The following is a 27,785-nucleotide window of genomic DNA, read 5'->3' as shown; positions in this document are numbered from 1 at the left end:
GAATACAGAAAGGATACTGATAGAAGGTTAAAAGATAATAATAAAAAACTCATGACTCTTTCCAGATCCTCAACACAGCTTGGCTGTGATTGGCTAATAAATAAAAACAATTCACATTAAACCAATGAAACAACCACCTGTTGGATAAATAATCTTCAAACCACATTCTAAAGCAGCACAACACAGGAGAAGCAAATGAGATAATATTGTTTTCCTTTCTCTCTGAGGCTTCTCAGCTTCCCAGGAGAGAAATCCTAGCAAAGGGATTTTTCCAGAAAATATGACAGGCTGTCTTTGGTTTGGAAAGACAGGAGTCTGCTAAGGCAGAGAGGAGCCTCCCCTGAAATGGAGAATGTAAACCCTCCCCACCCCTCCAAATTGCCATAAATTTTAAATTAGGGGTTCTCAGGCAAAAATATGGGAGCAGGAAATAACAGTTCTTTAATAGGGAAAAGAAAAAAAATAAAGGATAAAATAAACAATGCAGTACACTAGAACAACACTGACAGAGTCAGAACCCAACCTGACACCCTGTGGGTGGCAGTCCCATTGGAAATGTGGCTGCAGCCCTCCTGAAGTATCTCAGGTGTGGTTCTGTTGGAGCACGGGGGTCCTGTAGAGAAGGATGTATTCTTCCTCTGAAGATCCAGTGGAAGGAGAGACAGCTGCTGTTCCCTCTGGGGAATCCAGTGCAGAAAGCCATGCTGGTGTCTCAAAAACCTCTGGATTACATCGAGGTAGCAATGCTTGGCTCCTCCCTCTGGATTATATCTGGGTAGGAATGCTCGGCTCCTCCCTCTGGATTATATCTGGGTAGGAATGCTTGGCTCCTCCCTCTGGGTTATATCTGGGCCCCAATGCTTGGCTCCTCCCTCTGGGTTATATCTGGGCCCCAATGCTTGGCTCCTCCCTCTGGGTTATATCCAGGTAGGAATGCTCGGCTCCTCCCTCTGGATTATATCCGGGTAGGAATGCTCGGCTCCTCCCTCTGGGTTATATCTGGGCCCCAATGCTTGGCTCCTCCCTCTGGGTTATATCTGGGCAGCAATGCTTGGCTCCTCCCTCTGGGTTATATCTGGGTAGGAATGCTTGGCTCCTCCCTCTGGGTTATATCTGGGCAGCAATGCTTGGCTCCTCCCTCTGGGTTATATCTGGGCAGCAATGCTTGGCTCCTCCCTCTGGATTATATCTGGGCAGCAATGCTTGGCTCCTCCCCCTGGGTGGAGCATCTCAGAATGGGATACTGTAGCTCTTATCAGCCATGCAGTGACATCCAATAGTCTGTTATCAGGGAGGTGTGAATGTGGTCACTCAAAGAGAGAGGTAAAGCAAGCTGCCCACTTGACAATTCTGCCATACAGATGGTAATGGAAAACAACTTGCATTGCAATCTTCGGCACAGGCGCGGACATTGATGCTGTTCCCTTGTCTCCCTTTCCAGTGCGCTTCGCGCCCTACAGACCCCCCGACATCTCCCTGAAGCCGCTGCTGTTCGAGGTGCCCAGCATCACCACGGAGTCGGTGTTTGTGGGCCGGGACTGGGTGTTCCACGAGATCGACGCGCAGCTGCAGAGCTCCAACGCCAGCGTCAACCGCGGCGTGGTCATCGTCGGCAACATCGGCTTCGGCAAAACCGCCATCATCTCCAGGCTGGTGGCGCTCAGCTGCCACGGCACCAGGATGAGGCAGATTGCTTCAGATAGCCCCCACGCCTCTCCAAAACGTAAGGATGGCAGCACGCGGGTCTCCAAAATTCAGAGTTTTTACGGCAGCTTTTAGAGTGGGCTTGGCTGAAATAATCCCGTTTCTCTTCAGGCCCAAGGAATCAGCTTAGTCTTGTTGGCAAGCAAAGGAAGGACCTTTGAAAGTGTGTCATAGAAGTCCTGAATGGTTTGGGTTGGAAAGGACTTTAAAGATTATCTCATTTCAACCCTGTGCTACAGGCCTTCCACTTTCAACCCTGTGCTACACCTTCCACTATTCCAGGTTGCTCCAAGCCTCATCCATCCCTGGATACAGAGATGGGGCAGCCACAGCTTCCCTGGGCAACCTGTGCCAGGGCCTCTCCACCCTCACAGGGAACAGTTTCTTCCTAATACCTAATCTAAATTCTTCCTAACCTAAATCTACCTTTCTTCAGCTTGAGGCCTTTCCCTCTTGTCCTGTCCCTCAATGCCCTTGTTTAAAGTCCCTCTTGAGCTCTCTTGGATCCCTCTCGGTACTGATTCAGTCAGCTTTTATAGTGCTCCTGTTCCAAAGCTGCTTTTTGAAGAGTCAGAATAGTCTGTCTCTGACTTGTCTGGCTTAAAAACATCACAGACTTTCTCTGGCTGAGAAGCCTCCAATTTTAGAATCACAGAATGGTTTGGGTTTGAAGGGACCTTTAAAGGTCATGTAGTCCAATTCCCCTGCTCATGACATCTCCAGCCAGATCAGGCAGTTAGTGTTCTATGATTATAAATCCATGCCAATGCATTCTTCTTCCCATACAGATTTTTTATCTCCTTGAATCATGGTGTAAATATTTCATGCAGGTCAGAAGCCCCTGTAGGCTCAGGACCCAAGATTGCTCTGCCTCCTCTGGTCCCATCCAATTCCCATCACTAAGCACTGGCAGGTTTGCAGGTAGAGATGACAACATTTTAAAATCACTCAGCTTGCAGTGAGTGAGTAAGACAGGACTAAAAATACTGAGTTAGGTACCTGAAGGTATCTTTAAGGATGTAGGTCACTGTATCTCAGTGAAGCTGTAGTTAAATCTGTTTACTGGAAATGCTGTGCTCTTGCCCTATCAGAAGAGCAGAAATGTCACTGGGATTGGCATGTTGAGCAGTGTCACTTGTCAGAGCTAAATAAACAATGTGTAGTGAAAGGCAGGGCCTGTTTCTATATTTTACCTGCAGCTCTGCAGTGCACCAGCTGTGAGTGTGTGTCCCCAGTTTCCTCAGGATGATGGGAGACATTAAAGATAGGGCTGTGCTAAACTCCTTCCGGACTAAAAGCTGGATTTCTCACATGGGGTGGTGCCTTGCACCCTTTGTCCACAGATGATGAAGGTCCTTGGTCTCACCTAACACATTGTTTTAGTTCACTCTGGTGTGTCCCTGGAGTTTAAAGCTAAATGATTCCTCAGTGTTAGTTATTAGGATGGAAACCTTCAGAATCAGTAATTAATTAGACTTGATTTCCTAAAGAGATCACAAGTCTAGCCATAGAAGATCATTATTCTGCAAGATCCTTGCGGATCCCTTCCAATTCAGGATATTCTATGATTCATCTCTGATTTTGTGATAAGTTTCTTTGTCATTTCTTTTTCCACATGCTGAAAAAAAAATCTATTATGCTTATTAAATCTATGCTAATTAATACGTTCTGATCAGGTGGTCTGACTCTGCTATGGCAGTTGTGCAATCAGCTAATTAAACTGGCTTCAATGCAGCCTCATATTTCTAATTCCTCTCTCAGAAAATTAATACAGGTGACAGTGGTGTTATGCTTAGAATCAAGAAAGTGCCTCATTCTAACACATTCAGGGTTTAATTATGGAGGCAGCAGTCGTTCTCCTCTGTTGTTTGCCCATTAAATGGGTCATTGTTTGCATGATTATTTCCAGTCAAGCTCAGGGATGCACTGCAGCAATCCAGTCAGGAGAATCCTCTGCCAGCACAGACAGCACTTCAGAGTGGTGGTGTTCTTAAAATAATCAATAATTAGACATCACCAAGTGCTGCATGTTATGGTGCCATTCAAAAACCCTCCATATGAGTACTTTGAAATGAAAATAAAAATAGTTTGGGAATGTTATCCACAAAAGCCAGGTGGATGAGCTTCTGTAGCAATCTGCTGGTAAAGCCAATTTCTGCTTTACCAAGCAAAAGAAGCAGCTAAAATGCACTAGAACACAGTTAAACTCGCCAGAGATGATTCCAGGATAATTTATTACTTGCTTGCGAGCCTTTTCCAGGTCCTTGTGCTGCTCCTGCTCCTCTCCCCCTGATTAAATTAATGGGCTTCAGATGGCTGTATTAGCTGGGGCTCCTCGTTTATTTATGTTAGAAAATAGGCCTGTAATTCAGAAAAATTGGCTGTCTGTGCTGAAGGAGGACTTGGAACCAAATTAACCAGTGATTGTTCATAACAAGGGAAGGTCTGCTGGCAGAAGTGGAGAGCAGGAGAGCTCTGCACTCAAATCCACCAAACCTGAGGGCAGAGCCTGCCAGAGGGCCCAGTTCACTCCATTATTGTCATTATTTAGAAGTCAATGAAATTACAGTGGGGAAGATGAATAAGACAAACTCAAGGCTTTTTCTTAGTGGTCATTTTCTGCTTCCAAAAGAAGTTTCTTGAGAAGCCTCTGGCCTGGAAATCCCTGAAATCCCAACCAGAGTATTTGTGGGGGAAGTATTTTTAACCTAGAAAGCAGCAGCTGCCTAGTTTTTAATAATGTCAGTGCTTGTCCTAACTTCTTCCCTTGGGCAGATGTGGATGCCAACCGGGAGCTGCCCTTGGCACAGCCGCCCTCTGCCCACGCATCCATCGCCAGCGGGAGCTGCCCGGGGACGCCCGAGATGCGGCGGCGCCAGGAGGAGGCCATGAGGAGATTGGCCTCACAGGTATGGCACCTGCTTGGGGCTGGGGGCTCCTGGGGAAAAGGGCCATGAGGAGATTGGCCTCACAGGTATGGCACCTGCTTGGGGCTGGGGGCTCCTGGGGAAAAGATCTGGAGGCTCCTGGGGAAAAGGGCCATGAGGAGACTGACCTCCTGCTCGGGGCTGGGGGGTCCTGGGGAAAGAGCCGTGCAAGAGATTGGCTCCTGCTCAGGGCTGGGGGCTTCTCGGGAAAGGGCCATGCAGAGATTGGCCTCCTGCTCGAGGCTCCTTGGGGAAAGGGCCATGTGGAGATTGGCCTCAGAGGTACAGCACTGCCCTAGCTGGGGCTGGGGACTCCTTGGGAAATGGGCAGCTTTAGTCCTTGGAACTTCTCAAGCCACTCCTTGGAACTTCTCCCTCTTGACGTCACTTAGAAAAATCCCTCTGTTCAAATGCTCCCTTGGGGAACCTCAAGGGAGAGAGACTTCTGGAAGGGGTTTTAGTACCCAGGATAGTTATTTCTCTACAATGAAACTCCCTCTAGATCGAATGCACTTCCGTGTTTGTCTTTCATAGCCTACTTCCTCATTGCAAATGTTAGGATATGACACAATTATTGAAATAATTGTGGTTTTTCTTCAGCACTGAGAACAAAATTGCTCAGTCTTTGAGCAGTGTTTTGTTTGAAAAGGGCAGATACTGTACTTGGGGAAGGCACAAGCTGAGTGTTAATGCTGTGTGTGCACTTGGGAATTTTTTGGAAAATTCTCCAAAGTAGACCATAGCCTTTGGAACAATATACAAATTACTGGCTGTTTTGGCAGGAATGGTTTGTGTGGAACATATGGAACACTGTCACTTATGTACGTAAGATTTACAGCTTGAATTTTATTGTATTACTGAGATTTAACCCTAATTCTGTGGAGATGGGAAGGTGCCATTCTATTGCTTTGAAATCCAAGGAGTTTGCTCTTGCTCCTCCTCCACCTTTTGGGAGGATGGGAGCAGGTAATGCTTTCCTGTCACCTCCTCCCACTTCAGAGAGGAAAACAGCAAGAAAAGTCTCTGTTTGAAGTTATTACCAGGACGTGTTTTGCTTGGCTTTTTGTGCCAGATACTGTCTTGTCCTGTCTGCTTTCCTGCTGCACACAGATAGCCAGGCAGGTAGCGTGTGCTGCATAAACAAATACTAAGATTTGATACTCTCCTCTTCCACATGGAGTTCTTGAAAGGAATGCAATGCCCAGGTCTGGTTTTGTTCAGGCTGCATTAGTCATTGTATTCCTTGCAAATCTGAAGCTCTGCAGACTACCAGAAAGGGCAGTAAAGTGTGCTATCTCTGCTTAAAATACCTCATCTATCACTTCCCCTGAGTGCTTAAGTCATCCTGCTGGGTATGTAATTGATAAATGGATGCTGGTTTAGCTTGTTTCCTCTTGGAAAAGGTAAGGAATATGGCTCTTTCAAACACTGTGTCACATCCACAGCATAGATTGCTCACTGAAGATTTTTTTGCCTCTCTGATCACTGGAGAAAGAGCTAAAAACAATCCTTACAGCCAAAATTAAAGTAAAAATATGTTGTTGTACCTTGGCTGCAGACTCTTTAGGAAGGGTTTTAGGGTCCTTTGGTTTTTCTGGATGGAAAAGTGTTTCTTGGATGTGTGTGTTTTATAGTTGTGTTTACACTGAAGTCAGAATTGAAGCACAGAAGAAAGTGTTGACAGTGATGGACAACCACAATTGTCAGGGTTATTTTAGGAGCTGGAGGAACCATATGTGAGGAGCTGGAGAAAGCTGTGTGCAGATGTTCCACCTCTGCCTGCACTGAGCAGAGCAGAATGTTCTCAGATTGGGCTGAGGTCCCTGTGCTGGAGAAATGCAGATCATTACAAAAGCAGATTAATAATATACAAACAGTCTTAGGTAATGGCTGGTACAGGCTCCAGAATGCTGGTGGGAAGCTCGTTGTCCTCTCACCCACTCCCCTTCCCTCTGAAAATGTCACTTATCCCAATATTCAGAAGTTGTGTATCTGTGATGACAGAAATGAAAGGTGAGCAAACAGTTGCTTTTCCTCCTCTGGATTACTCAGGGTTGTACTTTTATGCCTGGTTTTTATACAGTGAATACTTGGGGGCAAAGTTTGCATTTAGCTCTTAATGTCAGAGATTAACAAATCATTAATTTTAGAACTAAGTAACTGCTGACTGGCAAGCAGGAGCTGGACTTGGTCCTGCCATGCTGACCTTTCCTTTTCCCTGAAGGTTTATCCTCTACTCACAGAGGATTTTTAATGGACTGGCTATCCAGTTTTAACTAACCCATTGAACAGCTTTATTCTTTGGGTTTCTGGATGCTGTGTGGTAGCAGCACTTTAACAAATGGACCTGAAACCCAGCTCAGCTACACTAATGGGTTGTACCCCGTGCAGAGCAGCTGGTGGAGGAGCTGCCCATCCATTGCATTAGTTCATTTTTCTGATGCTGAACACAGCTGGTGGCTCCAGAGGCTCTTCTCCCCATCCTCCCAGCCATATCCAAAGCATCACTAACATTGCTGCAGGCATATAAAAACAGAGTGCTCCTACCCTACGCAGAGGTGAAGGGATTCATTGCTGCTGAGCCTTGATGCCCTGGGCCACTAATGAGCTTCAGAAAGCATTTACCAGCATACTCAGCTATGTAAAGGTAATGAGCATTCCCAATAAACTGGGTCACACGTGCCACATACTGGGTCACAGTCACATGCAGTGCTAATGGCCATTTCCATTTTCCCAGCCAGCATTGTGCCTGGCATGAGGCATAGTGGCAGGTCAGTGTTACACTGCATTTATTTGAAGCTGTTTTGTATGGGTCAGAAAAAAACCAACTTGTTAAAGGTTGAAATACAATGCTGAAGCTCTTTAAGAGTGGGGTGTTGCTGTGAGCTCAGGGGTCTGGGAGGTTGGTCCAGGAGGGATTGGCTGCTCTTGCATGACACACTTCCAGAGGAAGCCAAGACAAGCCACAGAGGAGGTGTGATGGCAAATTCTGGCTCAGGTTGCATTCTCTAAGTACGTCATTCTGCCTTGTTTGAACCTGTTTGGGGTGAGTCCCATCCACGCCAGCCCCTTGCCATCTTGGAGGCTCTTACACTTCTCACATTCACCTGGTCTCATTCCCAAGGGTGGAACAGGATTGTAAAACTTGAAAAGTTTTACAGTGTGAGAAAACTGCTTCCCACCCAGCTCCATGTAAGCGAGGAGCCTGATTCTCAGCCCCGTCTCCAGCACCAGGCTCCGCTCGCAGCACTGGCGTTTGGCAGCCTCTCTGTGATTTGAGAGAAAATGTCACAGAGAATAAATAACATCAAGATGAAATTCTGGCTCAGGTTGCATTTTCTAAGAACGTCATTCTGCCTTTGCTTTGGTTGACTTCCCAGAATCTTCCTTTGCTTACTGCTTTAGCTTCAGATCCACCCATTAAGCATTATGTGTATCCTACTGGTTATAAGGCTTAGGTGATACACCCATAAATCAAGCACAGAGATCAGGAATTATGGAATCACAGAATGCTAAGGTTTGAAAAGACCTCTTAAGATCATCAAGTCCAACTGTAATGCATGAAAAGTGGCTGAAATTAATTGGGTTGTAATTGCATGTGTGTCCCAAAATCTGATGGTGATGATGATTATGGGTGACCCTTTTTCGGTGACATGACTCTTCAGATTCCTGGAAGAAATATATTTGCCTTTCATTAAAAGAGACTATTTTTGTGTCTACACACAAATTGCATAGGAAATCAGAGTAATTTCTGTTAGTGCAACCTGATATCAAGGAATGGCAACTTGAATGCACAAGTTATAATCCCCAAATAAATAGGATTGATGAAAAGAAATCATTACCTCTGTAATTACTTAACATAGTGCTGTTCTCTGGGGGAATTCATTATATTTTAACTGTCTGGTAGGAAAAATTCTGTAAGGAATTTGGAGGTATCCATTAAAACTTAAATACATGTATTAGAGCTTGATGCTTGAAATAACAGCCCAGCTTTCTCATCGCTGCATGTGTCAGACCTCGTTTTGACTGGGAAAGGAAATTACTGCATTATATCCCATGGGTAATTTCATATTGAAAATTAAAAGCCAGTGCTGAACCAGCAGTGGGTGAGGACCCCACAGCCTGATGTGTTCATTCCTTGGTACCATCCTTCACTGCCCTGGCCACCCTGTTATCTAAGGGACAGGTTTTGCAGGTGGAGAGACAGAAAGCCTTCATCATGTCCAAAGCCATGGGCACATTTCATCCCAGCTGCCCTGAGCTCCAGAGGAGCTTTTCCTTTTCACAGTGTTCTCAGCTATATTGTCCTTCCCAAGTTCAAAAATGCAATTTATTTTGCAACATTCTGTGCTACGGTGCTCCGGGGCAGTGGTGGTTTTGGTACAGAACTGCTCCCACCTGCCTTGCTGGGATATTTTTGGATACTCTGTGATGCTTGAAAAGAAAACCTAGTCCAGAATGGGAGCTGGAGAAAAGCTTTGTGCCCTGGCAGAGGCTCATTCCAAATGGGCAGGCAGTGCCTGAGGCTGGAGGCAGCAAGGGAGCAGGAGAAGCTGGGCTGGAGTGGTGCCAGAGCAGCTTCCCAGGGGATTCACAAACAGACACAGATTTTTGAGGGCCTTTTTTATATTGCAAAAGAAAACAAGAAGGTTGGCAGCATGGCCTGAGAAGATATCACTGGTTTTCTGCTTATTTTAATAAGTGGGCAGAATGTAGCAGGGTTCTAGCAGGGTTTGCTGAGCTGGAAAAGTCAGGGGAAAGCTGGGAAAAGGATAACTTTTTTTTTCTTTTTTTTTTTAAATTGAATTAATTTTTTTAATGAAGTGTGGGATCACAATGTATGAGTAAAGTACAGTGAGCTGCCATCGCCCCCGCCTCAGGGGAATCTGTACCCACGGTGTTGCCTCACTGTGATGGACTCAGGGCGTGCTGTCTGTCCACTTCCACAGAGCTTGACATGTGAAAACAAAGCAAATAGAGAATAAGTTCAAGAAAACAATCACAAGTTTTTACTGGCACCTAGTTCTTAAACAGAACTGAGCACAGAACAAGCTCAGCACAGCACTTCAGAGACGTCAGCCGCTGTCACTGTCTGTCTCTGCAAACAGCTACGGCTTAATTTCATTTATTCATCAAGTGGGAGGTCCAGTCATTTTTCAGCATCAGTGCCTGTTTTTACCAACTGATTTGTCTGGATTCTTGTCATAGGTAGTTAACACTCGTTGCTCTTAAAAGACTTCACCTGTCAGAACAGCTCAAACTCACCAGAGGAAAAACCGCTGCTTTTCCAGCTCTGATGAAGACGCGGGGATTTTTCATTCTTCTCTCTTTGCTAGGTCGTAGCTTACCACTACTGCCAGGCTGACAACGCCTACACCTGCCTGGTGCCCGAGTTCGTGCACAACGTGGCCGCGCTGCTCTGCCGCTCGCCGCAGTTCGTGGCGTACCGGGAGCAGCTGCTGCGCGAGCCGCACCTGCAGAGCCTGCTCAGCCTCCGCTCCTGCGTGCAGGACCCCATGGCCTCCTTCCGCAGGGGCGTCCTGGAGCCCCTGGAGAGCCTGCACAAAGGTACTGCTGCTCCTTGCCGTGCCCCAGCCTCTCCCACGTGCCTGTTTTTATTGTGGTTTTTTTTTTTAAATGGTGCTAAATTGGGTTATGGGTGTTTGAATGAAGCGATGGATTGATCGGTTGGCGTCGCTTCTGGAGCTTGAAGGGAAGAGGTGGGAGCTGGTGAAGCTGGGAAGAGTGAGAATCATGGGATGGTTTGGGTTGGAAGGGACCTTAAAGCTCATCCCATTCCACCCGCAGCCATGGGCAGGGACACCTTCCACTATCCCAGGCTGCTCCAAGCCCCATCCAGCCTGGCCTTGGGCACTTCCAGGGACCCAGAGACAGCCACAGCTTCTCTGGGCAACCTGTGCCAGGGCCTCCCCACCCTCACAGGAAGGAATTTTTTCCCAATATCCCATTTGGCCTTCCCGTTTCTTTCTTCTTTCACTTCCCAAACCTGTCCTTGCAGTTCTCAAGGTAAAAACAAGCAACCATTTCCATTCACAGCACTGCTTACAGGAAAATGTTCTGATTTATTTGTGTAGGGGTGACTTTTTTTTCCCTTTCCCTGTCACTATTTAGTGGGTTTTGGAGAATCTGAAGCTTTCACCAAAGGACTGGTATCAAAAAGTCCATAGACACCACGTGTAAAGCTTCTGGGGGAGCTGGTGACAAGCCCTATTCTGATAACAGAGCTTTTTCTAATACAGCATTGATTTTGTCTTCTTTTCTTTCTCCCCTCTGCAAGTTATAAGTAATTCATTGTGACAGTCACTAAATATAAGATCTTTGCTCGTTGCCATGAAAACTGTCAGAGCATTGCAGAGTTCAAGACTGTTGTCCTGCAGAATCATGTTTATTACTGTGCCTGTGCTGCATCTTGGCTGCAAAAATAGTTCAGTTAATTTTGTTACCACCCTACACACTACAGTGTAAGATCCAACATGAAGGAGATGCAGCTTCTGGCAGATTCAAAGCCCTGATGTTCAAATCAGCTCTTCAAAGCTGTGTCCAAGCTCTGAGCAGCAGCATCTGGGTCCAACCTGCCCTGTTCCACCAGGCACAAAGCATATGCAGAGCCAGCACAGCATGGCAGTGGCTGGTTTTCCTGGCATGGGGAAATGTCACTGTGGAAGGAGCGTGGTTGCTCTTTCCTATCATCACTCTTGGCAAAAAGAAAAAGGATACATTTAGGAACTGCTGCTCTAGAGGAAAATAATTCTTGTTTATTACAGTAGCTCCTTGGGAGATGTTTCTGCTCTTGATTTCAGAGTGTTTTGGAGGATTCTTATTTTTCTTGTCAAGGAGGTCGACCCCCATCTGCCCTAAATTCTGACATATAGTACATGTGAATAGCCTATGCCATCAATAGACTCAGATTTCACATTTTACACCTGGTTTTGAGTCTTACTAGACAAATTTACCATCGAGAAGATACCCCTTGAGCTTAAGCTACAAGTCCAAAGGTATCTCTACCATTAGTTGTAAAGCCATACTCAGCTCTCAGTGTCTGACAAAGAAAAAATGACTGCATTGTCAGCATCACCTGGGTAACTGTATTCTCCAGCAGCAAAAAAAAATCCTGCTTAAACAGTCCATGATTTACTTCTTGTAGTATTTTCAAGGCCAGGTTGGAACAACAACAGGGTGTCCCTGTCCACCCAGCTGGAGGGTGGAATGAGATGATCTGTAAAGGTCAATATGCAATTATTGTATCATTAAAAAGGTGCTGCTGCTGTAGGTGTTTTCTTCTTTTGCAATATCTGCTCATGGTTTAAAACTCTGTAGTGACGTTGCAGTACATTATGGTTGTGTGTCTATGGCCTATCCAATAAATGCTTTTTCTCTTTCTCTCAGAGAGGAAGATCCCTGATGAAGATTTCATTATATTAATTGATGGTTTAAATGAGGCTGAATTTCACAAGCCAGATTATGGAGACACCATAGTATCGTTCCTGAGCAAAATGATTGGAAAATTCCCTTCCTGGCTGAAGCTGGTTGTGACAGTCAGGACAAGTCTACAGGTATGTTGAGACCCAAAACAGGGATAAACTGTGTCATTGTCATGATGGGACTCTGGTAAAGAAGATCTTATTGGATGTTCTGGATTTGCTCAAAACCTTTATTTCAGGTTATCCTTTTGGCTTTTTTATTCTTGGATTTACATCCATGTCCTTAGGCTCACTCTACAGCTTTGGAAGGATCTAATCCATCATAGCTTATTCATGTAAATAAATGTTCATCAGCAAATAGCTCACATCATTTTCTGAGACTGTTCACATGCCAGTAGGGCCTGACTCATGGAGCCATTAGGAAGGCTGCCAGACACCAGGCCCTGCCTTCCTAATAGCTCCATGTGGAAGGAAGGGCAGAGGAATTTGGATCTTCATTCCTTTCAGTGTGACCCAGAGCATGATGATTTCAGTCTGATTAGGCCAAGATGTTGCTCAGTTCAAGATTGTTGTGAGCAGGTCAGCAGGGAGCTGAGTGGTTCCAGCCCCATCAGGGCAGCCAGTGCCCACATAGTCATTGTCACTGGGAATGGCAGCTGCTTCCCAAGATCCAGCAGAGCACAGACTATTTGCTGTTGAGTGCTGGGGTCCATTTTTCGCTCAGTAATGGAGTAAATTAAACATCATTTGGAAGAAATCTTTGTAAACAAATTGGATCCCAATGACTTGAATTCCTCATCTAATTAGGGTTTTGCATCCGTAAAGTCTTCACTGCCACTCGAGTTCGCACTGTGCTCTCCCTCTCTGTTTTGTTGGGGAGCTTCTGGCTTTCCTGGAGTTGGCCTTGTACAGGTCTGTTGCATCACTTCTCCTCTCCTCACAGTGACTGAGAGCACGTGAGGCAAGAATTTCTTTGGAGAGGCCTTTGGTGATTTTTGGTTTATGTTGAACCAGGGAATTCAGTAGATGAGGTTTTCCTGAGCGCAGTGTCCTGCAGCAGACAGGCACAGTTGCTTTGCACTGGAAAATACTCACTGTTGTCTGTCCTGATGTTTCTGTGCATTTGTGGATGTAGAATGCAGAAGGAGGCTCCCAGGGAGGTCTCAGCTTCAGCAAGTTTCTTGTGGCCTCAGATCTGTCATCTGGATGTCCTGGACAGCAGAAGGAATGGGAGGTCAATCCGTGGTTGGGAGGGATGGGAATGATAAGGGCACTCTCTGTGTGAATTTACCAGCCCTTTCCATGGATGTACTGTTAGAAAGTGTCCCTTGTTTTTATATCAGTCATGTGTCACACACAACCTGCTTGATTATAGATGGGAGTGTGAGGCCCTGAGGGCACAAACTGCTGTTTGTGTTCTTGCCCTGATGGGAGGTCTTAAAGGAGTCTCAAAGGTGCTGTTGTAATCGAAACTAAGTCTGCTTAATGAATAGTAAACACTGCAGGCATGAGTATCTTTTTTTCTTTCTTTCTTTGTAGGAAATAATTAAGCTGTTGCCCTTCCACAGAATATTTTTGGATAGACTGGAGGAGAATGAAGCCATCGACCAGGACCTGCAGGCATACATCCTTCACCGCATCCACAGCAGCTCGGAGATCCAGAACAACATCTCGCTCAACGGCAAAATGGACAACACTACGTTTGGCAAACTCAGTTCTCACCTCAAGACCTTGAGCCAAGGCTCCTACCTATACCTGAAACTTACTTTTGATCTCATAGAGAAAGGATACCTAGTTCTAAAAAGCTCCAGCTACAAAGTGGTGCCAGTGTCCCTGTCCGAAGTGTACCTGTTGCAGTGCAATATGAAGTTCCCAACACAGTCTTCCTTTGATCGGGTCATGCCTCTCTTGAACGTGGCAGTGGCTTCTCTGCACCCATTAACAGATGAACATATTTTTCAGGCCATTAATGCAGGTAACATTGAGGGCACTTTGGAGTGGGAGGACTTTCAGCAGAGGATGGAGAACCTTTCTATGTTTCTTATCAAACGTAGAGACATGACGCGAATGTTTGTTCATCCCTCTTTCCGAGAATGGCTTATTTGGAGAGAAGAAGGTGAAAAAACCAAGTTTCTTTGTGATCCAAGGTAAGCAAATGCTCTGAGAAACCAGAGCTTACCAGTGTGTTACTCTACACTGTTACCTGAATCATCTTATTTTATGAAGTTGCACGTGGCTGCAGTTACTCTGTACACAGTTTGCTCTGTGTACACCTTAGGTCTCTGTGTTCTGTCCTGATCACCTGAGGTCTTTATGTTGTTCCTGGAAAGAAACAAGCACCCCTGGGCACACACCTGACTTGGCAAACCTAGCACTCATCTTTAGAATGAGATGAGCTGTTCCTCAGAAGGCCCCAGGCTGCCTAGCTCAGTTATCAGCAGGGGCAGGTTACTCCTGCCAGCTCAGCCCTGGAGAAGGGGCATCATCATCCCTTTCTCCATAGGTATCAAAAGCACAGGAAGTAGAAGATAAGAAGTGGAAAGATGAGTAGTGTGGATATATCTTAGGTAGTTGTGCTCCTCATAGTTCTACTAAAGGTTTTTTTGAAAACAAAATAAAGAACAGAATTGTTCTGTAGTGGTTTTGCACTGTAAATGCATCTGTAATCTCTGTTCTGACAGCAGCTGAGTTCCTGGCTTAGCTCACAGGGAACAGAATTTAATCACAGTTAGATTTATATTCTCTAAGCCAAATGATCTTTATCAACAACGTGACTTTTGTTTCTAGTGACAAGTGGAAACACACCATCTGACTGTAATTCTCATCATTTACCCTCATAAGTTTTGCTTCATTTTTCTGCCCATTTAAAATTACAATCACGGAGCTTCCTCCATCCCAGTCACTCCCACCTGGTGCTACTGGATTTGTGTGGCCTGGCTGCAAGAGAGCTTGCTGTGAGCTGGGTGAGGGGACAGCAGCCAGTGCTCCTGGCAATTATCACTGGTCACACAGCACCTGCCAGAATGATCCCTAACAAGAGCAGCTCAGAAAAGTCACTGCTTTCCTAATCACTGCTTTCCATCAGTACCATGAAAATAGAATCTAGGTGCAGGATGCTTCCCTGATGGTGAGGTGTGTATTGGGTGCTGTGGGTGGTAGCAGTGCCTGTGGCTGAGTTACCTGGGACTGAGGGTCCAGAAATTCTCTTCATCTTCACAGTGGTGGGAAATTTCACTCTTAGAGCGCCAGATTCAGAAGGAAATTCAGATGTGTTGCACTTTAGATGTTTCTGCACTGAAACAAAGTGTGTAATCAACATGAAGGTACAAATTGGACCATGTTCACTCAGCAGGTCACCAGAAAGATTTTTGCTCTAGATTTGGGTTTGGTGCTGCCTTTCCCAAGCATCACAAACACATTGTGCTGCCCTCAAGACTATTTAGGAGATTTTCAGATATCACTTTCCATCTCATATGTGCCATTATTGTGAGGAAATTAATGATGACTTTATGGAGACCACTCATGCTCTGTGCTATCCCCACAGAGCTGACCTGGCTTAGCTCCTTCCCACAGGCAAAAAGAAATTCCAGTGCATCAACAGGCTCTCACTACCACGGGCATGAGCCCATACATACTGGAGGACTAATATGTATCTCTGATTTATAATGTGCACTAATTACATTATGCTCTGATGGTAATTAATGAAACCAGATACAATCCAGAGATTAATAGAGAGGAATCCCTGAGCTACAACGCTCCACAAAATCCTCCTGTCCAGCTGATACTGAGCTCAGAGCATGGGAAACCCTGAGCAGCAATTAAGCTAAGTCATGATTTTTCATTTTATTTCTTGGAAGAGAAGCAGAGCTGGCCACTGACAGAGCTCACAGCAGTAGCCTGTGAAAATTTGCCTGCATCTGGTTTGTTCACAGCCAGATGGATTTCTTTCTGCTCGCTTGGGCATTGAGAAGACATGACAACTGTACAGAGCAGTCCTCAGGGTTGTCATACATGAAGCAGTTTGACCCTACCCTGTCAGTACGGTGACAGTAGGTGAAGAATAAGGTTGCTGAGGCTGATATTTTTCCCTGCAAGAAGAGCTTTGAAGTGAAATGTGGGTTTGTGAGGCTGCTTTTAATTGACTGACCCTGACAGAGTGTCCAGGTGTGAGACCATTATGAAGGAAATTGGGATAATGGGCCTCGTGTCCACTCATATCCCAGCACTGCAGCTGGGCTAATCTCCCTGATTTCATTAGTGAGAGCGAGTTCTCATGTCCTCAGAAGCATGGAAAAGAGGGGAGGGGAGAGCAGGAACACCGTGTCCAGGAATTATCACATTTTTCTATGCTTTTAAGAAAAACAGCAGATATCCACCCTCTGGGGTTTTGGTCAGCCTGTTGAGATGCTGACCCTCTTCTCTGAACCCTCATCATGCGTTTGGTGTCCAAAGCAAAGGCTAATTGGCTCTGAAGGGGAACAATCTCACTGCTGCTCTCCCCAGAGAGGGACCCCTCCATTTTTTAACACAGGGCTCCAGTGAGGCATTTGTCAGAGCACTTAACCAGCATTGCAGTAATGACCTCCCCAGCCTGTCAGGCCAGCACATCAACCACTTGATGTGCTTGCACAAGTGGCTTCCTTGACAAATAGCATAAAACATTTTAGGGGAAGACCCAATCCTTTGTGACTGGTGCTTGGAGAAAGTAGTTCTTACTACTTGTATTTCTAAACCTAAATTCTGCTCTAATGCAGTGCTTTTCTCTGCCCAGACTTAATCAGAAACGTCTATGCAATTATTTTCCATGTTTTTACAACACTAATAAATGTTTTATGCTTTTGCTGCTGCTGAAAGGGCTGTGAGCAAGACAGACATGAAGTGATTTTCCCTGGCAAGGCAGTAAGAGAGCAGTAGTCAGATATGGACCCCAGAAGTGAAATTACTTTATCCAGGTTTAAGTGTAAACATCTGAGTTACTTGTCTAGACTTGCTTTATAGTCAGAGGAGAGAAATTAGGGTGATTAATTTCATCCTGAGCTGCAAGGCTGCAGTAGGTCAGACGAGGAGTGCCTGGGAAGCATCTCCTCCAGCTGAGTTATGAGGAATCTCAGGATGATGGGCTCCCCAGGAGATGTTTCCAGCTCTGACAGGGCTGGATGAAGTGAATCTTTCCAGGCTGCTCCTCTACCCCACACACAAGGTTTTGAAGCAGATTCACAGATTTTTCTACCCTTGCTCAGGAAAGCTGAGTGGGATAAAGATACTCTTGGTGCTGTTGCTGTATGAGTATCCCAGTTTGGGCTTCTGTGTCTCAGGGTGGCATTGGACCACCAGGTGCTGGTGCTGGTGGCTGAGGGAAGAGGTTTTGTGCTGCTTGGGGGTGTCCCAGCATCCATGGGACCTTAGCAAAATAAAGCATTTTAGATCCTCACCTCTTTAGGTGCTTCACCTCTGGCTTGGTGAAGCCAAAACTCCCCTGATTTTAGGGGCTGCCATCCAGGTGTCTGTTGCTCAGGCAGTCACTCCCATCTCCTTGAGCCCCCTTGGAGCAGTTCATCTGGCCTCCTCTGGCTGCTGACTGGGGTGAGCTGAAGCCCAAACCCCATCCCTGTCTGGCCTGCAGGGTCCCTGGGGCACAGACAGGCTGTGCACGGCTGGAGCTTGGCAGAGCCGGTCGGTGCCTTTGGTGCAGCTTTGCTCTTCCTAGGGCACTGGGTTTTGAGGAATAACCATTTTGTGAACCCACAGCAAGGCCATTTCCCCACCTCTCCCCTCCTCTTTGACATCCATCAACCAAATCTGTTTGTCAGACCCCAGCTGAAGATACCCTGCATGGATAAACACGCAGCAGCAGTGCAGGCAGAAGGAAACAGCTCTCATCCAACACCCCAGTTGCCATGGTTTCTGGCAGAGCTGTCTTTCAGTATTTTACATTTTCCTTTTTCTGTAGGTATTTTACATTTTCCTTTTTCTCTCTCGAGATCGCATTGCAAGTGGAGACTTCCCCTGCACGAAATTAATGTTTTTATGTATTACCCAGCAAAATGATGGAGTGAAGGCTTTGGAGCAAAATTGGGGGGTTTTGTTTTATTTTGATGGAATGCTGAATCTGATTGACAAATAACAGTCCTCAGTGTAAAGATAATTCATTTAGAAAGTTGGGAGAGAAAAGAAGTTGGTGAAAGTGATATTTCTAGCAATTCAGGAATAAACAAACAGCTTTAAATGGGGAGTTGGTTCTTGCATTACATGTCTTAACTTCTTAAAAATTACCCCCAGATCAGTCCTCCGTATGGCCATCACTTGGGCATTATGGTGCATGGATTAATTGATTTTCTTTCTCTTTTTTATTACAAGACTCTCAAAAGCTCTTAAAATATACTCAGATTTATTGCTAGCTGAAATGATCAAGTGTTCACCAAAACCCAGGGTAGGTCTTAATTGTTTTCTCCACATCCACGAGGGATAGATTTTACCCAGCAAAGCAGAGGCATTATTTGAATTCAAGGTGAAGCAAAATAATGGGTTTAGAATTTATTTGAATTCCTTATATATTAGGCAGAAAATTAAAAATAATGCAGTGCCCACTAGTACCTTGTGGGGCCAGAGATGGAGTAATCAGGTTTTCCAAATTGGAAAGGGGCTGCTGTCATTATTCAGCACTCCTTTACACTTGGAATTGTGTCTTAATGTCTTTTTCATTGTCCCAGAGTGCCAGTTTTGTAGCTCTGCAATGTTGTAGCTCACAGTGGGCTCTCTGACTGCCCCAAGGTGCAGGCAGCACTCTCCACATCAGCACAGCCACAAGGGACGTGTTGTCAGTTGTTTTGCCATCCCCAGCCAAGGGCTGGATGCCCCCAAAATACATGAGGTCAGGTTGTTTCCTTGCCCAGCCTGCTGTCTGGTCATCTGCACTTGTGCAAGGCCTGTGCTCAGTTAGTGCAATTAATGACCAGGTCTGGCTGTTCATCATTTCCACAGCTCTAATTTTGGTAGAAGTGGTGGCTGAGCTGTCGTTTGGAGCAGAACTTCCTCTGCACCCATTCAAAGGGAAGGAGAATAAAACATTTCTCACTCTTTTAATTTACCCCTCAAGCCTATTTATTGAGTGCCATATTTGTGAATCCCAGAGATGAGTCCATCATCATGTCCTCCAGTAAGCTGGAGAGGCAAACCCAATCTGTTCACCAAGAATGGAGTGCTGACTCTGAGAAAACAACTTTTAGGCATCCCATATGTCTTCCAGAAAAGTTTGGGGTTTTTTTATTGCATTACTTGGAACCCAGTAATTTTGAAATGTAAAAGAATGGGTAATAACTCAAGAAAGTGATTGAAGGAAACTTACCATATGCAAATCCCACATCTCCAGCATCTCTAAATATTAACTCTAGTCAGAGAATCATGGAGGGATTTGTGTTGAAAGGACTTCAAAGCCCATCCAGTTCCACCCCTGCCATGGGCTGGGACACTTTCCACTCCACCAGGATGGTGCAAACCCCATCCAGCCTGGCCTGGGACACTTCCAGGGATGGGACAGCCACAGGGCAACCTGTGCAAGGACCTCAGCAATCTCAGGGGGAACAATTTCTTCCCAGTATCCCATCTAACCCTGCCCTGTGGCAGTGGAAAGCCATTCCCCCTTGTCCTGTTGCTCCAGACCCTCTCCAGCTGTCCTGGAGTCCCTTTCTAATCTTGTGCAGAAATCAGAGATCAAAACCAAATTGCTAAAGCCACTGGTAGCAAGCTGGGAGTCTGTAGGAGGGATTTGGCAGTGCAGTGAAGTGACTTTTGTGCAGGTTTTGCCCTGAACTGCAGCTGCAGTGTCAGTTGGAAGAGACAAGGAGAAAAGGCACAGGTTATAAATGGTGACAGATGAGATGGAGAGCAGATGTGATCGGTGCCACCATAAAGGACATCAGCTCGTTTTAACTGGCTCGTTAGCCATGCAAACCTCAGCACTGGGATGCAGGGAGGGGTTGAATATATTCAGTATCTTAGGTTACTGTCCTCATAAAATCTGATCTTTTTCTTTTCTTCTGGACTTTAAACTTCTGTCTGCTGGGCCATTTCCACATCTATATGGAACAAAATATTCACAGAGTAATTCATCCTGTGGCACCGAGCCACCAAAAAGAGAGGAGTAGAGAGAAATAGAGTTAACCAGAAACTGGTTGAAGAAAGAAATGTTACTGAATTTCTTCTTTTTACTTTATTCCTGAAATATTAAGACCCACTTTTAGAGCAAAATCATCTTCCAGCTGTGCAGGAGAGAGTAGCCTTGACTATTTTATTTAAATTTGTTTTTATCATGTGAATTCCTTCCAAGTTAATTTGCAGTTATGACATCAGAGGGAAACTACATTACAAAAAAAAAAAAATATCAATAAATCAATTTCGGTGATAAACTGTTCCTTTGAGAGGGGCTCCTGGAGCTGGGCTTGGCCTTTGTGCAGGACAGACATCCAGCTATCCTTCTGCAGGGGAGAGGCTCTGGGCTTTGTCAGAGCACACATCAGTCTCTGCACTGCAGTTATGACATTACACTTGGCAGAGCTGAGTAAAATGTGAATACACATCTCTTTGAAGACCAGATTCACTGGGCACAGTGTCAAATCTCTTGATTTGGGAATGTTTTCATGGGATTAGCTGGAAGAGGGGAGATGTGGGTATAAATCAGGGGATTTGGATGTTGGGAGGTTCAGAAGTGAACAGGACTGATTCTCATTTATTTTTTACTTGTCTTTTACTCTGGTGTTACAATGCCTTAACCCCAGAGTAATTTTAAACTCTTTAAAATCTTTTTTTACCTGAGAACTGGAAGAGTTTAGATGATGCACAGATCTGGAAGCTTTCAGTATTTTTCTTTTGCATTTAATCTGCTGTGTTTCACTGCTCTTTGGCCCCACCAGTATTTCATCCGTGAGATTTGTCCTTTTCCATCTGTGACGTGAGGAGTGAGGTCACCTGGGGACTGTGCTTGAGGTACCAACATCCAGCAGCGTCTTGCTCTGCACCCAGAGCTGTGTGTGACTCATGTTTGGGTGGATGAGGGACACTTTGTGTAGAGATCAGATCCAGCTTCTATTTTTAAGTGCACGGAGTGACAGGACAAAGGGGAATGGCTTCAAAATGACTTGAGAGTAGGTTTGAATCGGATATTGGGAAAATGTTCTTTCCTGTGAGGGTGGGCAGGCCCTGGCACAGCTGTGGCTGCCCCTGGGTCCCTGGCACTGCCCAAGGCCAGGCTGGACAGGGCTTGGAGCAGTTTGGGACAGTGGAAAGTGTCCCTGCTTATGGCACAGTGGGACTGGATGGACTTGAGGGTCCCTTCCAACCCAAACCATTCCATAATTCCACATAACCTCTTGTGCAGCCTTCTCTTACCTTCCTTAGAGCTGCTGTTGGTGTGTGCTGGTTCATGCTGTGTTGGAATGGTTAGAGACTCATTTTAATGTCTTTTTTACATATATAATTATTTATCTATATACACACTGTATATATGCACATTTCTGCACACAAACACCTCTGTGCCCATCTAGGCAGACTCCTGACCATGGCAGGAGTTGATACAGGCACAGAGAGCAGATTAAAGCTGCAGGAGCTGAGCTGGCAGTGCTATTAATTTTTCACCAAAAAAAAAAAAAAAACCAACAACCTTACATTAAAAATAGAAAAATCTCTGATGATAAACTCTGCAGTGGTGAAATTCAAAGCATATCATTTCACTGAGCTCCTTGATGTAGAAATCATTACTGCCACTCTGCTGTATTAAAGGAAAAAAAAAAAAGCCTGTGCTGTTGCAGTCTGGTTTAGTTTCCAATTAATGTTGACAGAACAAGTATTTATCAAGCAGCTGAAAGCCAAGGTCTGGGAAGCATTGCAGAGGTAATGCATTACTCATGAATACTGTACCTTCTTCTGGAGTAGTTCGTACATGCCTTATTCATAACACCAAAGTCATGTCTGTAATGAAATTTAGGTGAATGCCCTTCCAGCTGCAGCTGAAGAGCAGTTTGGGAGCTGACTGCACTGGTGTGTCACTGGTGAAGTTTCTGGATTTTCAGTTCATGCTTAGGATTAATGCAGTTACAGATCCAACAGAGCATTCCTAAACATTCTCAAAGAGCCTTTCACCAACAAGCAGAAAGCTGGTGTTGTCTGCTGTGCTGTGATGTGGAGCACAGAGGCAGAGGGGTGGCTGAAGAGTCTTTGGGCACAGCCTCTCACAGTCTGGAGCAGAAGGATGCAGCTGCTGATCCCTGCCTGAGGATCTCCCCAGAAAGGGAAGGAGCTGAGTGGTGGAATCATAAAACCTTGGAATGGTTTGTGTTGGAAAGGACCTTTAAGGCCATCCAGTCCAACCCTGTGCCATGGGCAGGGACACTTTCCACTGTCTGAGGTTGCTCCAAACCCACTTCAGCCTGGCCTTGGACGTTTCCAGCCACAGCTGCTCTGGGAAACTTGTGCCAGGGCCTCACCACCCTCACAGGGAAGCATGTTTTCCTGATGTCTAATCTGTACCTACTCTCTTGTGAGTTTGAAGCTGTTCCCCCTTGATCTGTCGCTCCAGATCCTTGTCCAAAGTCTCTCTCCACCTCCCTGGTCAGTGAATTACAAGTTCTTGAACACCACCAACCTTTGGGTGGAGCTGAACTCGTTGGCCCCTCTGAAAACCCATCACAGCATTGTGAATCTGATGAGTTAATGGGATGGACTGAGGGTATGACAGCAGTTGCAGGTTTTCATCATCTGGCAGAACAGGGCCAGGTTCAATCCAGCAATTGCTGTTCCACTTGACTTCCAGCGGTATCTGGCACCACTCAAGCTGTGTTTCTTAGTCCTTGTTTCCTTCTGATCTGTATCTCCTTCCTTCCCATGGACATTCCCAGGGGTTAACCACTGTAAATGAGCATTTGTCTATCTTCTCTGATAGGAGACCTGAACTTCTCCTCCCATTCCAAAGAGGGGAAAAGCCAAAGGAAGGCAAAGCAACAAGCTTTGGGGTTAGCTCAAGGTGCTATGAGTGCTTTCAGGGCCCTTCTGTTCCAGCTTTTTCTGTTTTGTCCCTTCTGTTGGTGCTGTATGGAGAGTTCTCACAGCACAGATGCATGGAGCAGAGGCACTCCCTTGCACTAGGACATGGTGATGGGTTTTCAGCACTCAGCTGAGGCATCAGAGCAGTGTTGTGATGGGCAGAGTCACCATCTGGAGAGGCTTTTCCTCCAGTCAGGGCAAGGATGGAGCAGTGGGATCCCAGCACGGGCCCTGTGCCAGGCCAAGGTGTGGAGAGCAGCTTGACAGACAAGAAAAGGGAGTTTTCTTCAATTTCTTTTTATGACCTAAGAGTGAAAGTACTGCAAGTCGCTAAAAACATTTCAGCAAACAGTTGAGTTGATGGTGCCTCTATAAACGGAGGAGTGAAGCACAACAGAATTCCCCACCAGTGCAACGGTTTTATTACCTGTAAATGGGATGTGGTGCTCTCTCACCTGTCCAAACCTGGGGATCAAGTCTTGCCTCATAAGAAAAATTATTATTATTTGTTTTTCCAGCAGGCACATTCTTGTCCTCCCAGCACCATGAGGGCTGACAGAGCATCCCTGGGCTCTGCTCACACAAATCCATGTGTTAGCAATCCAAAAGGAGGTTCATTGGCAGGGCTCAGGGGACACCTTGCCAAAAACCTGGCCAGGGCATTAGAAGTCATTCACTTTTTTTTCTGAGTTTATTTTGAGATGGGTAGTAGTCATCCCTGAATGGGGATGAGCTGGTAAATCCCCACTGCTGTGAAAGCTTCTATCTTGTGTAATATTTACTAGATGTTTGGCCATCCAAGGTATTTCTTTGCTTTGCCAGACAGGGATGAGCTAATAACATTTCCTGTCCTTAAAGGCCCTTTTAAAGCCACAGTTGATATCATATTTTATTTTCCTTGGCTGGAAGGGGTTAGATTGCTTTTAGTGCAGTCACATTTTTATGTACTTCCAGAAATGAAGTGGCTTAAAAGGACTCCCTTGGGATCAGCCAGAGGCTTAAGGAAGAATATAATTTTGTTGGTAAAACCAAAAAAACATCACACAGACCACTGAGGTCCCAGGGTGGAGCCTCTCTGGCTCCTGCTCTGCTTGCTGCATGTCCTGCTGTGGCATCCAGATGTGCCTGGGGCACCTGCAGGAGCAGGTATTTGCTGATCTCACCTAGAAATGGTATTAAAACTTCACATTTCTGCATCATGTGTGTGGTTTTTTGTCTCTGTGGAGAAAAATTTTCTTGCATATTTGAGAAGATTCAGCCATGTTGAACTTGCAGCATTGCAAAATGGAAATCTGTAAATGTTTAAAGGTTTAAAAATGTCCATAAAATCGTATTTAAAACAACAGAATTTATTGTCCGATTTATTTTTTTTCCTTAAACAGGACTTGGTGTGTAGTTCAGTTAATTTGCTGTGGTTGTCAGTCTGGTAGGGCATTGCCAGAAGCATCTTTATTACTGGAAAAGCTGGAGAACATTTTTAGTAGGAGTTTTACAAAGCAATAAAGTTGTTTAATTCCATGGGACTGTCCACAGGGTAGTGAGTGCAGGTGTCATTTAAAGGACATTTTATTCAAAGTGTGGATATTTTAAATATAGCATTTTCTAGTGGCTTCAGGTTGGTTACAAGCTTTGCAAATGTGGTTTGCCCCTGTGAAATGACAATAAAAGTAGCATTTCAGCTTTCATTGCATTGTACCTCTGGTGTTTCTAAATTTACATCTACTCATAGAAAATATATATAGAAAATATATATAGAAAATATATTGGGGTTTGTTTTGTTTGCTGTTTGCCAATGTCTGAGGGGTTTTGAGCTCTCAGTGATCACCAATAATAAAGGATGCAATTAGTTGTTGGTTTACAAGTGAGAATTCAGCCAGCTCTGTTTCCCAAAGCTGGATGTGGTTGAAGGATTAGCATTTTTGTCTTCAAAAGTTGTTCTGTTGGTGTAATGAGAAATATTGACACGCTTTTCCCTCTGATTTCAGGAGTGGCCACACACTACTTGCCTTCTGGTTTTCTCGACAAGAAGGAAAATTAAACAGACAGCAGACTATTGAACTGGGACATCACATCCTCAAAGCACATATTTTTAAGGTAACAAAAACTCAGATGAAGGTTTACACCAACCTCATCCACAGCACCAGCAGCGCTCAGTCCCATTGTGGGGTTGGTGTAAGGAGTGTGATTGCTCGAGGCTGCTGAAGCATGTAGAAGTGAGTTTAGAAAATTGGCTGTGGTACCTAAGAAATCCTTAAAATTAAACCCTCCTTCAGATGGTAAATTCAGCAGATAGCCTCCTTACCTAAAATTGCTCTCTCATCTCCATAAGATGCTTCCTGCCCTGAAAGATGAATTCTTGTAGCGGCATCTAGAAAAAAAAGGAAATCTTTAAAAAAGAATGGTTTTGAAGAGTCTAATGAAAATTTAGGTTGTAACGGGAAAATTTGATCGTTGTTGAAATTGGCTGATTGGTCCATCCTTCTCTTCACAATGACATTTAAGACCTGGGTAATTGAAAAGCAAAACTTGGATGTGAATACCAATATGACCCATAAATTAAATATCATTCTTCCTGCTGGCCCAGGCACCAGAAGGTGGGATGAGAGGGTGGATTTGTAAGGTCACAGGAAATGCAGATTTTCTTAAAAGTGTTAGGACCTGTGGGTGCTTAACACTAGTAAAAACAAGGCTGTATTTTTATCTGATCTCTGTATGATGTAGATGTTGTATGAAGCTGGGATTTGTTTTTGCTGAAGGATTCACTGTGCCCCGCTGTTCTGAAGGGGGAATTAGAAAAGGAAGATGTGAGCTAAAAAATGAGAAGTAGGGCAGGCTTTTGCTTGAATGGTAACTGAATGATAATGGTGTTGAATGTACTTTTTCTTTAAGGGGTAAATGTCACCTTCTATGTCTTGCACTAATATCTAAGTGTATATATATATATTCTAATGCAACAGTTAAGATTTCTATAGCATATTATCTTTAGAGGACTATTCTCAAAATATCTACCCTTTTCCTTTTCCTGATGGTGATTCAGACAACTTATTTATAGGCTTGATAGTAGTATAACTATTTTTAAATTATTTTAACTGTTTATTATAAAAATGCTTTCCCTTTCCAATGTCACCGTCCTGACGTTCATGAAATTTAATATTGACCTCTAATGTCTTGTGTTGTGTCATTTCAAAAGCAGCATTTCACAGTGGCTCAAATTCCTGAGCTCTTTTTCCCTCAACACAAGCAGCAGGTATCTTTTGTGGTTTAGCTCCCTGAATTTTAAGGAAGCAAGTACATGGAGCTGTTATTTATAAGAGCTTCTCTAATCTATTGCTTCTTTTGGTGATAAAACCGTTTCAGATGACAAATCTGTTGATGGCTTGGGTGATGCTGCAGATTATCTTTCACACAGAGAAATTGGAGGTTGCAGTTGGCTCCAGCAAGGGGTTGGGATGATGATTCCTTCAGAGGAAAGAAACCCCACCTTGTGCTGAGGTTTTGTGGCACCATCCCAATCCCAGGCACACAAACCAGAGCTGGGACCCTGCTGCTTTGCAGGGGTGGGAGTGCCCACCCGGCGTGCGAGAGGGCAGAAAGCAGGGTTTGCATTTCCAGACAGAATTCAGTGTGCAGTGCAAGATGCCTGTGCAGTTTCCATGGAATCAGCAGGCTTTCGTGGGGAATCAGTAGCAGAGCAGCAGCACTCGGGGCACGCTGACAGCATGGCTCCTGCCGGAGTCGCCGTCCCACCCCTCTGCTCCTCCATCCAGCTGTTCGCTCACATCTGTCGGCTGTGGAGGAATTGTGGCTCCTTCCACAGGAGGGAGAAACCTGCTTAAATATGTTCTGCCAATTAGGGGTGCTGGAAAATATGTCAGACCTTCAATATATTATGTGTAACCTGATCATGGACACCAGCTAGAAAAGTTGGAGACAATCTGGTACAAGATACCTGGCTGTGGTTGAAAGTTCCTGAATTTATCCCACTGTGAGCAGATACTGTGTACTTTATTTAAAAACTAAAAAAGCAGCAATCTGTGTTCCTAACATGGCATTTTGTGAGGGCGTTGAATGGATCTGGTTGCTCACACTTAAATCCTACCTGTCCTCGACCTTGGAGATGGCTACATTACCTTTACAAGTAATTTTCTGCAAGCTTATAAATTGACTGTGAAGGTCAGATATGGCAAATTGTCACATTGTCTTGGGTGTAGTCATAATTGTACTGAAACTCCTTTAAAGTCCAGAGGCCCAGGAGGATCTGCCCAGTGTGAGTGAGCACATTTGTAAGTGTGGATCTAAGTTCCTTCCTCTTTTTCAGGGTCTGAGTAAAAAAGTTGGGGTATCTTCCTCCATCCTGCAAGGGCTTTGGATCTCCTACAGTACTGAAGGTCTCTCAATGGCGTTGGCATCTCTGAGAAATCTCTACACCCCAAACATAAAGGTACTGGAGGAGGAGGTGGAGGGCTGGGGGGTTCAGAATTCACAAAAGAAGCTCCAGCAATGGGCAGTGACCATGCAGAGTTTTCACTGGAGTTGTGTCCAGTGTCCTGGCCGGGCTGAGCAGCTTGCTGGGTGTTTGTCCTGAGCTGAGGAGAAGCCTTTAGTCCTTTGAGATTTTTTTACCATGTGAGGTGGTCTGTCAGCTCCACTGCTTTGACAAAGGATTTCCTTTTCATTG

At 45.0% G+C, this 27,785-nt stretch overlaps 1 protein-coding gene across 7 annotated transcripts in view; it reads left to right on the top strand.

Annotated features, from left to right (window-relative positions):
• TANC2 (tetratricopeptide repeat, ankyrin repeat and coiled-coil containing 2) overlaps positions 1–27,785 on the top strand; it is a 145,324-nt gene that overhangs the window by 92,605 nt on the left and 24,934 nt on the right. For all 7 annotated transcript variants that reach the window (XM_063178963.1, XM_063178961.1, XM_063178962.1 and 4 more), the window contains 7 exons: positions 1,442–1,723; positions 4,480–4,613; positions 9,968–10,199; positions 12,039–12,205; positions 13,613–14,220; positions 25,093–25,201; positions 27,426–27,548. In XM_063178963.1, coding sequence (XP_063035033.1) covers positions 1,442–1,723; positions 4,480–4,613; positions 9,968–10,199; positions 12,039–12,205; positions 13,613–14,220; positions 25,093–25,201; positions 27,426–27,548 — 1,655 coding nt within the window. The remainder of the gene's footprint in view (positions 1–1,441; positions 1,724–4,479; positions 4,614–9,967; positions 10,200–12,038; positions 12,206–13,612; positions 14,221–25,092; positions 25,202–27,425; positions 27,549–27,785) is intronic.

Source organism: Melospiza melodia, chromosome 30, assembly GCF_035770615.1.
Source record: "Melospiza melodia melodia isolate bMelMel2 chromosome 30, bMelMel2.pri, whole genome shotgun sequence".
NCBI classification, from domain to species: Eukaryota; Metazoa; Chordata; class Aves; order Passeriformes; family Passerellidae; genus Melospiza; species Melospiza melodia.
The sequence above is the reverse complement of the archived record's forward strand: the minus strand, read 5'-3'. Positions and strand labels throughout refer to the sequence as shown.